The sequence below is a fragment of the Brassica oleracea genome, chromosome C9 (assembly GCF_000695525.1).
Source record: "Brassica oleracea var. oleracea cultivar TO1000 chromosome C9, BOL, whole genome shotgun sequence".
Taxonomy (NCBI): Eukaryota; Viridiplantae; Streptophyta; class Magnoliopsida; order Brassicales; family Brassicaceae; genus Brassica; species Brassica oleracea.
Window position 1 is genome coordinate 18,320,809 of NC_027756.1, and position 11,064 is coordinate 18,331,872.

Sequence of the window (11,064 nt, forward strand, 5' to 3'; positions counted from 1 at the left end):
TTTATTCTTTTATTAGGTCTTTTTTTGATTTTTAAATAAAAAATCAAGAGGTGGCACGGTCGTAATATCAAGAGCCACGCGCGCCCTCTGTCGACATTTCACAAGTCTGGAAAAGGCGATTCGTCCAATCTTCTAATTTAAACTCGAGGTCGCCTAACTCCCTAATATCAAACTTGCAATTTCCCCAATTTGCCAATTTTTCCTTAATTAAAAAGGAAACATAGGAAATTTACGGAAGTACCCCTTAAGATTCTGAAATGATGGACACTAACCAATCATATCATTGTTCAAATATTTGGTTAGTAAAATAAATCATTCTTTTATTTTCTGCAAGATGCGTTTTAATTTTTCTCTCAACTATTTTTGCTTAATGATTCCTAATTTTCGTGTAGTCAAATCAAAACTGAAATAAAATCTTTAAATTAGACAGATTTAATTTTCTTATGTTATGCCTTAGAAAATAACAAGATTGAAAATTGCATAAGAGCATGTTTAGTGGAAGTCTTTGTTCTCAAATCCTTAATACACATATATTTGTATGTATATATTATATATGTGTATATAATTACGGGTTAAGGACTTTACGAAAACCCAAACCGAATATATACATACAAATATATGTGTATTAAAAACCTAAGAGCAAAAAACCCCAATAATCATGCCTACTACACATGGGAACATATCATATTTCAAATGTGAGTAAAAAAAAAAAGTCTTCTCAATACCTATGGTAACACTTTTTTTGTTTGAACATTATTGACAAAGAAAATATACATACATATTCTATGGACGCACGATAAGTCCATAACACTACAAGTCAAGTCAATCAAAATGATATATATGGTCATATGTGTGCTGGTGCTTGTTCTGATTATACTAATAAATAAATAATTTAATAATGTAAAGTTGGAAACCATGAATTATTCTGTTTCTAAAAACAAAATAATATGAACAAATCTCTCTATTTAAATATTTTGACCTTTTTATGTCTCTCTCCTCATTATATAAAACCATCTTCCTTTGTTATCGTAGCCACAACCCTCTCTCAACTACATCTCTTAACATGAACAACCAAATCATCGCCGACGATTTTCCGGTGACACTGGGAGACCGGCAGTTACAATACATGCAGTCTCGCGCCATAGATCTGATTCAAACCGCACCAAGCTTCAATAAATATCATTTCAACCAATCTCCAGTGATGTTAAAACGACAGAGAGATTATGCGTTTGACTCCGACGCTCTAATGACAGCTCGGAAACGTAGGTCCGTTGCGTTTGTCCCGCCGCAGTCTCTAATTGAGGCACAACTCGTTTCTCAAATCCAGCAGCAACAAACAGATATCGATCTGTTCGTCGCTCAGCAAACGCAAACGCTCAGATTGGAGTTAGAAGCGAGGCAGAGAACGCAAACGTTGTCCTTAGTGTCAGCGGTTCAGTCCGTGATTGTCAAAAAGCTTAAACAGAGAGACGACGAGATTGTCCGAATGGGTAAACTAAACTATGTTTTGCAAGAGCGAGTGAAGAGTCTCTACGTCGAGAATCAGATCTTGCGTGACCTCGCTCAGACCAATGAAGCTACAGCTAACACTCTCCGGTCAAATCTTGAACATGTTCTCGCTCAGGTCGACGAGTTACCGGCGACCGCAGCAACCGGCGGAGATGTTTTTCATCCTCCGCTAGAAGAGGATGCTGTATCGAGCTGCGGAAGCTGCGACGGTGCTGATGGTAATGATTTCACGGCGGGGACAGGAGGATGTAAACGGTGCGGTGAAAGGACGGCTAGTGTGTTGGTGCTGCCTTGCCGTCACTTGTGTTTGTGTACAGTTTGTGGATCGGCTCTGTTACAGGCGTGCCCTGTATGCGATACGGTCATGAATGCTAGTGTTCATGTTAACATGTCATGAGACTCATGACCCATTTTAAATTTTTTAATTTTCTTTTTAGTGAAGGATTTCATAGCATAGTAAAAGTAATACTATTATAATTTTTTGGGATATTTAATTATGGAATTGATTTATTTGCTTAAAGCTTTGTACAACCGTTAGTAATTTCTTCATTCGTACGTAAGTATATTACTCTTTATCCGTTTCCAAAGACATTTTTGTTCAGAGAAAAATCATCCATACGACCATATCTAAAAAAATTATAATGTTTAATCAGTTATAATGTATACAACTTCAGTTAAATAATATCTTATGATTCTAACCAATAGAAGTGAATTTTGTTTTATATTCGAAATCTGTTACTATTAATAGACATATTATTAGTTTTTTTTTTTTTAGTTTACAAAAAAAACTAATAATATGTCTATTAAAAATCTTTTAAAAAAAAAATTTAACCAACCTACCTTGACTGATAGTAGCATATGAGGGATAACCCCAATGCGGTGAATTCACAGTTTGATTTTTATTGGCCACCAGATAATTTAACATTGCATTTTTAAAATCCACAGAATAGTCGGTTCACCTCGGTTGTCATGGTTAATTCAAAAAAAAATCTTTTAAATTATCTTTTAAAACAAATAAAATACTAACAAAAATTATTATATACTCCAGAAAAGATGGAAATAATATACTTTTTAATAATCAGTGCGATCTTATTTTTAGTAAAGTGTATTTTAAAATTAATAATATGTTAAGTTACCGCCACCGGATATCTTGTTCAAATCGCAGAATGATGCAATTCTCGTAATTTTATAGTCGAACTTGCCAACCGGATAATGACACGCTTAGCAAACTAACAGTTTAACACTGCATGCAAGGTTACATAACGGAGTGATTCGCCATAAGTTGTAAATAAAAATTTGAAATATAGAATGTATATCATGTTTTGTAATTCTTAACGTTGTATGCATGTGAAAATAAAGAAATGTGTAGAATTGAATAGTGGAATCACAGTAAAAAAGAAAGCTTGTTTTAAAACGTGTGGATTTCTTGAAACAACATTAACAATATATATCTATATCTATTAAAACAGAAGTACAATTAGAACTTAACCCTGATTTTTCTTAAATATTTACAAGGGATTATCACCGGTATAAAACACATCTAATCTATTAAAACAGAATTACAATTAGAATTTAACCATGACTTTTCCTAAATATCAACAGGGGATCGTCATTGAGATAAAACACATCAGTTTTTATTTCGTACTAAACGTGCGACTTGAATTAGACCAACCTACCTTTTTTAACTCGCAAGAAAACCGGAGTGAACCTAAACAGACCTTTTGATTTAACATTAAGAGTTAAGACAAATTTTAGGCCAAACTTTTTCCAAAAAAAATGATTTCAACGGATCCATCCTTTTCTTTTAAATATTACTATATTATATATATATATATATATATAATGTTAATTCTCACTTCGTTGTAATCATAATAAATACTCGCTCTGTTCCATATTCTAAGTAACTTTAGTTAAAAGCACTAATATTAAGAAATTGTTGTTTTTGTAAAAAATATTATTTAATTAATAAACTTAACCTATTATAAAAAAGCTAGCATTATTTGATTGGTTACACAATATCCAATAAAGAGAAAATGTGCATTGTAATATGAAAACTACTTATATTGTGAAACAAACATTTTTTGCTAAAACTACTTACAATATAAAACGGAGAGAGTATGTTATACATATTTTTACATTATGATTAATTTCTTGTAGAACAAGTACTTCAAGAAAAGTACATTTTCAAATAAATATTTATGTTCAAACCAATATAAATTTACATTATGAAAAATGTAAATTGTGGTTATTTAGAGAACCATACTAATATACAGGGATGTCAAAATGAGTTAAAGCTCATGAGCTGGATCAACTCAACTCGATTTTTCATGAGCATGAACTCTGTTTTTTAGGTTTATTTAGTAAAAGAACTAAATGATCGAGCTTAAATTAGATCACGAGTTATATGAATGATTTTTTATGAACATGAACTAACGCATGAGCTTAGTCGTTTTTATACTTTATATATATATATATATATATGTGTGTGTGTGTGTGTAAATGACCTCTATTTTTATTATGAATAGATTCTATATTAATCATATTTATATTCTCAAATTAAAATGTAAAACCAAAATGTTTTAAATATACGTAAAAGTGTTTAAAAATATTGATATCAATCCTCCTGTCATATATCTTTAGAATTAAAATGTAAAACAAAATATTCGTAAGACTCTCATGTAGAATATATATTTTTATGATTTTAATAGATGAAGATTTTGAAGATGAATCATCTCAAGACTCTTATGTGAAATAGATTTTTGGATCACTAATTTAACTTTTATTTAATTTATTATTAGTTTTTGTTTTTATTCAGTATTTACTATTAATGTTTTGGATTTTAACATTTAAATTTTAATTATATTATGAAAATTATGTTATTCTACATTCTATATAATTTTTTTTTTATTTTCTATTTTTAAATTGGATAGCAAGTTAGCTCATTTAACTCATGCTCTAGATGATATAAGTACGATTTCACATGGAAGCTCATATAATAAATGAACTGAGCCGAGCTAACTCATGAAAAATCTGAGCTCACTACGAACTGAGCTGAGTTGAGCGAGCTAACTCATTTTGACACCCTACTAATATAGAAGATTAATAAACAAAAATAATATATTGATGATCCAAATACAATAAGAATGTTATGTGTAGACATGTTATATATAAAAATATGTAATATAGTAAACGTTATATATCTATAGTATTAAATGTATGTTTTATATAGTTTATACAAAAAATTACATCCGCACGGACGCGCTGGTCAAAGACTAGTTATCTATTAAAACATAAGTCATAACTTTTTTCATGTGTAATATTTCATTTTTGATAATTTTTTAAAATCATCACATTTAAATATAACCACAAATATACCTTATTAATATCTTAATAACATCAACAATATACTATTTTAAAGAGAATCTCAAATTTGTTTACTGTTAATACATGCTAAATTTAAAAATATTATTTATTAAAATAAAAGTCATGACTTCTTTCATGTGTGAAATTTTATTTTGGGCAATCTCTTAAGAAATCATCACATTTAAATATAATCACAAATATATCTTATTAATATCTTAATAAAATCAACAATATGCTAAATTCAAAAATATGTATTCAAGACCAATCAATAAAATATAATTAATTATACCAACTGATTTATAAAACATATTTTAACCTATTAATCTAATAATTATTAATAACATATATAATTATTTTGTAAGTCATTAACTATTTTGTAGGTCAGGTCATTAACAAAAACAAATTCATATGTTATGCAGTCATAACATATGATTATAGATACGTATGATTGTGTATATTATTTTTAGTATTATGTTATGCAACCATAACATATGATTAATGTTATTATTTTGATGATGTCAAAAAGGTATCACAACAAGTGATTGTTCTTTAATTTTTGAACAATTTTTATCATATTAATATAATTCATTTATAATTATATAACTAAATTTAAATATATTTAATAATATATATTTAATACCATTCTCTAGAATACTGTTCAAACGTTAAATCTAAATTGAAAAATAATTTTAAATATAAAATAAATTTAATTTATATAATAGAGAAAATATAGCATATTTTGTCTGTGAAACAAATGTATTTACAAATATATATAATCAACTAAATGACAATATTTTCATTTTTTTTTACTTTGAATTTGATTTGTTCAGAGAAATTAAAGAAAAAAATTAATTTTCTATTTTATGTAACCAAAAACATCATTAACTATTCACCTAATCATAATTCAACAAATAAAAATGCTAACTGGAGAATATAAAAGTTATATAAAAAGAAAAATGAATAAACTTGCCTTAAAATTTGAAAATGTCATCTAATTTGGAGTAAAAAAATCTCTAAAACGTCATATATTAAAAACAAAGTAAATATATTTTTCAAACAAAAACATTAAAAAAAATTCTGCTTTGTATAAAATTATCAAATTACAAGTTACTTATCTAATATATCAATTTGATTGTTTCAACGTGCAAAACCGAAATACGCATCCAACATAGTTTACAACTTCGTAAATTCAATATGAAAAATCACCCAATACAATTGCGCAGATCAAAATCTAGTTTGTACATTAGGCAGAAAAAATGATTTCTTAATTTGTTTTCGAATTTTTGGTTAAAATCATGATACAGTCTTACTGGTTTGGTTTATTCTAAACAGAATTCGATGCTGAAATTAATCGTCTTTATCGGTTTGGTTTTGAACTTGAAAGCACGTCCCATCGTGTGCTATAGGGGTATTTGTTGACATTATTATCGTCATTATTATTGATATTAGAAAATATCTATGCTTATTTTCCTGGAAACTTCAATGGAAGCCAAAGATGAAAGTTGCAAAAGACGACACAATAATTGAATTGGGAAACGAAATTTTGAAGTTTTTCCAAAACATGCTTGGTGGACCGGTGGTCCTTAGCCCTTTACTTATTCTCTGGCCAATCAATTGCATTTACATATAACAAAAATAGGAAAAAAACATATATTGCTTTTAATTTCAGGAAGTTATTGAGTAATTTAAATCGAACTTAATTGAATATTATTCCTGAAATATCTTTGTTTGATTCACTTCTGGTTACGGATTGTTTACATTTAAGCTTTGGGATTTATTTTTCACTCAAAATGTCATTAAGGATTTTCCTAGTTAGTGTATGTATAATGGTACCTAGTTTTTTTTTTTCGCAAGGCGATGTTAAGCGAAACTAGGGTTTTAGGGGTGACGAGTCAGGATGTGATGATGGATGATTCCGGAGGGCAGGGGAGGCCTCTGGGTGATCCCCCGGATATCCCTGACTCATGGGCAAGGAAGTTGGTAGGGAGTAGTGGTGGTGGGATGCGCAGGCCGGAGGATGTTTTAGATGAGAAGTTTGTGGCAGAGAGGGTTACTCTCGAATTCCCTGATGGGGTGGATGGGGAACCAGTGATTACCATAGGAACGGATGTGCTGGAGGCTATGAATGACTTATGGAAGCAGTGCATGATCGTCAAAGTCCTTGGACGGAATGTGCCGCTTATGCCTTTGCATCAGCGACTAAAAGAATTATGGAAACCTAAAGGAGCGATGGTCGTTATGGACCTACCCCGTCAGTACTTCATGATTCGTTTTGGAGAGGAGGAAGATTACATGAATGCTTTAACAGGAGGACCGTGGAGAGCGTTTGGGAGCTATCTTATGGTTCAGGCTTGGAACCCAGAGTTTGATCCAGTTAAGGATGATATAACTACAACGCCAGTTTGGGTGCGTATCTCTGATCTACCAGTTAACTTTTATCACAAAGCAATTCTTTTTGGTATTGCTAAAGGAGTGGGGAAGCCAATCAGGGTAGATGCAACCACGTCAAACCTGGAGAGAGCAAGGTTTGCACGGGTCTGTGTGGAGGTTAACCTTAAGAAACCATTGAAGGGTTCGATTATGGTTAATGGTGCAAGATTCTATGTCTCATATGAGGGATTATCCAATATTTGTTCGGGCTGTGGTCTTTATGGGCATATGATTCATACGTGTCCGTCGTCGGCTCGAGCAAGAGAGCCAATGAGTGCCCCTCGAGCTCAGAGTAATGTGGCTGAGATGCATCCAAGTCAAGTGGAAGATGGTTATACTCAGGTGAAGCGATCGGGTTGGAAGCCGGTGAGGTCGATGGATGTGGCAGTTGCTGCTAGGGGCCAAAGAGGAAATGTGAATCTTGGTGGCCGTGATTCTCGGCTGGAGAAAAATATGGAGAATATTACTGTTTCCAACAGTTTTGAACGGTTAAGGGAGGATTTAGATTCGGTCAATCCTCGTGAAGATACACAGAGTAGAGATGGGAATAAAGAAAATCGAGATGTGAATGTGGAGCGTGCTTCGCAAACAGGGCTTGTTGTGTTTGAGGCAGGTCCATTAAAGCCCATTGCTGGAAATCAAAGAAACGGAAAGTGGAGGAAGAATGGGCCGACAAAGACTAACAATTGAGTCCAGACTCAAGCGAAAATGAAGCCTGTTAGGGGTCTGGTTTACGGCCCAACACATCAGGATTCAGAACTTTCGTCAACGGGGAAGAGGATGAGGGTGGAACCTGTAGATGTGGGCCGTTCAGGAGGGTGCTTTGCCAATGAGAACCTAGTATCGGGAAAGGAGAGTCAACATGAGCAGGCGAAGGGCATGGAGACTCCTCTGGTTCCGACGGTGGCTGCTGAGCATACAGAGTGCACTGAGAAGCTGGGGCACTCCGAGATGGAGCTGGAGGTGAGGGAGAATCTCGAATAGCAGGTTTTCCCGGTTATATCACCCGGATTATTTGAATATCTAATGAATTGCATTTTTTGGAATTGCCGGGGGGCAAACAAACCAAAGTTTCGAAGATCGATAAGGTATATCTTGAAGAAGTTGAAAACTGATATTTTAGCAATATTCGAGACTCATGCTGGAGGTGAGAGAGCGAGGAGTATTTTTCAGAACCTTGGGTTTGAAAATTCCTCCAGAGTTGATGCAGTAGGTCAGGGGTCAGCTAAAGGATGTTATCGGAGGTATTGAAGGACCGTTAGTGATTGGAGGAGATTTTAATACAATTATTCGATTGGATGAAAGAACAGGAGGTAATGGGCAGCTCTCAGATGATTCTTTGGTTTTTGGGGAGTGGATTAATGACTTATCTCTTATTGATATGGGTTTCACTGGAAATCAATTTACGTGGAAACGAGGGAAAGAGGGGAGTTCCTTTGTAGCTAAGCATTTGGATAGGGTGTTGTGTTGTGCTCAAACCCGTTTGAAGTGGCAAAGTGCGTTAGTTTCTCACCTACCATTTCTCGCTTCAGACCATGCACCACTGTTCCTCCGACTTGAACCACCGGTGAGAATGGATGCGAGTAGACGGCCTTTCTGGTTCGAGGCCGCCTGGTTGCAGCATCCGAGTTTTAAAGATTTGTTGGAGAATTCATGGAATAGGAACATAGACACGAAGGCTGCTCTGAAGAATCTTCAAGTTGTCTTGCGTAAATGGAACAAGGAGGTATTTGGAGAAATTCAAGTTCGGAAGGAGAAAGCTATGAAAGAGATCAAAGAAGTGCAGGAGGAAATTGATAGGAACCAGACGGATGAATTGTTAAGCAGGGAGGATGAGTTATTAAAGGAGTTTGATGTTATTCTCGAACAGGAGGAAATGGTGTGGTTTCAGAAATCAAGAGAAAAATGGGTAAATTTTGGGGATAGAAACACCAAGTTCTTTCACACATCCACGGTGATTCGACGTCGAAGGAATCGTATTGAAACTCTGAGGAATGATGAAGATAAGTGGGTTTCTGATACAGAGGAGTTAGAGAGTATGGCGGTTCAGTATTTCACTCGCCTTGACTCTTTGGAAAATGTTGATCTTGTTGTTGAGAAGTTTCCGCAGGAAGGTTTCCCAAGTCTCTCTCGAGATGATAAGGTGGAATTGAGTAGACCGTTCTCTGGGATGGATATAGAGCTGGCAGTGAGAAGTATGGGAAGCTTTAAAGCTCCGGGACCGGATGGATATCAACCCATTTTCTATCAAAGAAGTTGGGAGGTAGTGGGTGAATCAGTGATACAATTTGCTTTGGAATTCCTCGAGTCGGGCCAGTTACCGCAGGAGACTAACGATGCTCTGATCGTACTCATTCCCAAGGTAGCAAGTCCAGAGAAGATTACTCAATTCCGACCAATTAGACTTTGTAATGTTCTCTTCAAGATAATTACAAAAGCCATGGTAAGAAGACTGAAGCAAGTGATGGTGAAATTGATTGGACCGGCTCAGTCGAGTTTTATTCCAGGGCGGCTGATCAATGATAATATAGTGGTTGTGCAAGAAGCGATTCACTCAATGAGGCATAAGCAGGGTAAAAAAGGATGGATGATGTTAAAGTTAGATCTTGAAAAGGCCTATGATCGGATTAGGTGGGACTATCTGGAAGATACTTTGCATGCTGTGGGTTTGTCAGACAGATGGGTAAGCTGGATCATCCAGTGTGTTGCAGGACCATCTATGCGCTTGCTCTGGAATGGCGAGAAGACAGAGCCTTTTAAACCAGCGAGGGGCCTAAGACAAGGAGATCCCTTATCCCCATATTTGTTTGTGCTGTGTATGGAGCGACTATGCCACCTTATTAAAGATGCGGTGGGAGCGAAGATATGGAAACCGATCCAGCTCTCTCGTGGAGGTCCTAACCTCTCTCATATTTGCTTTGCTGATGACTTGATATTGTTTGCGGAGGCATCTGTAGCGCAGATCAGAGTGATTCGCAGAGTCCTTGAGAGGTTCTGCAATGCCTCAGGCCAGAAGGTGAGCTTAGAGAAGTCCAAGATCTTTTTTTCCAAGAATGTGGCTCTGGATTTGAGTAATCGTATCACATCTGAGAGCGGTATTCAATCCACACATGATCTTGGGAAGTACTTGGGAATGCCGATCCTTCATAAACGGATCAATAAAGATATGTTTAGTGAAGTTATTGGGAGAGTCTCCTCGCGGTTAGCAGGGTGGAAAGGGAAGATGTTGAGCCGGGCTGGTAGGATTACTTTAACTAAAGCTGTGTTGTCCTCTACCTCAGTTCACAGTATGAGCAATATTCAGCTACCTGTATCTACACTTAATGCTTTGGATAAGTTATTAAGGGATTTTATATGGGGAAGCACGAGTGAACAACGAAAGCAGCATTTGGTCGCCTGGGATCGAATATGTAAACCAAAACAAGATGGTGGTTTGGGGATCAGGTATGCTAAGGAGATGAATATGGCGTTACTAGCAAAGGTAAGTTGGAGACTGTTGAATGATAGAACTAGCCTTTGGGCTCAAGTTCTGCGTTGTAAGTATAACGTCGGTGATCTACAAGATTTATCTTGGCTTGCTTCTACTGGCTCATGGTTTTCGACTATGCGGAGTGTGGGGCTCGGAATCTTAGGTTGTTGGTGATGGTGCAAGCATTCGTTTTTGGACGGATAAGTGGTTGGGTAATGAAGCTCTGGTAGATTCTGTGCATGGACATCTTCCAGACGCGCTCATGAATATCAAGGCTAATGAGTTGTGGCAGG

General features: G+C 35.1%; 2 protein-coding genes across 2 annotated transcripts; both read left to right on the forward strand.

Annotated features, from left to right (window-relative positions):
• The first annotated feature begins 985 nt into the window (after positions 1-985).
• Positions 986-2,051, forward strand: LOC106316371 (BOI-related E3 ubiquitin-protein ligase 1). The gene has a single exon (XM_013754248.1). It carries the CDS (start codon positions 986-988, stop codon positions 1,904-1,906), a length of 921 nt encoding a protein of 306 aa, XP_013609702.1. The 3' UTR covers positions 1,907-2,051.
• Positions 2,052-6,777: 4,726 nt separating this feature from the next.
• Positions 6,778-7,992, forward strand: LOC106314478. Its single transcript, XM_013752346.1, has one exon. The coding sequence runs from the start codon at positions 6,778-6,780 to the stop codon at positions 7,990-7,992; it is 1,215 nt and encodes a 404-aa protein (XP_013607800.1).
• Positions 7,993-11,064: the final 3,072 nt, after the last annotated feature.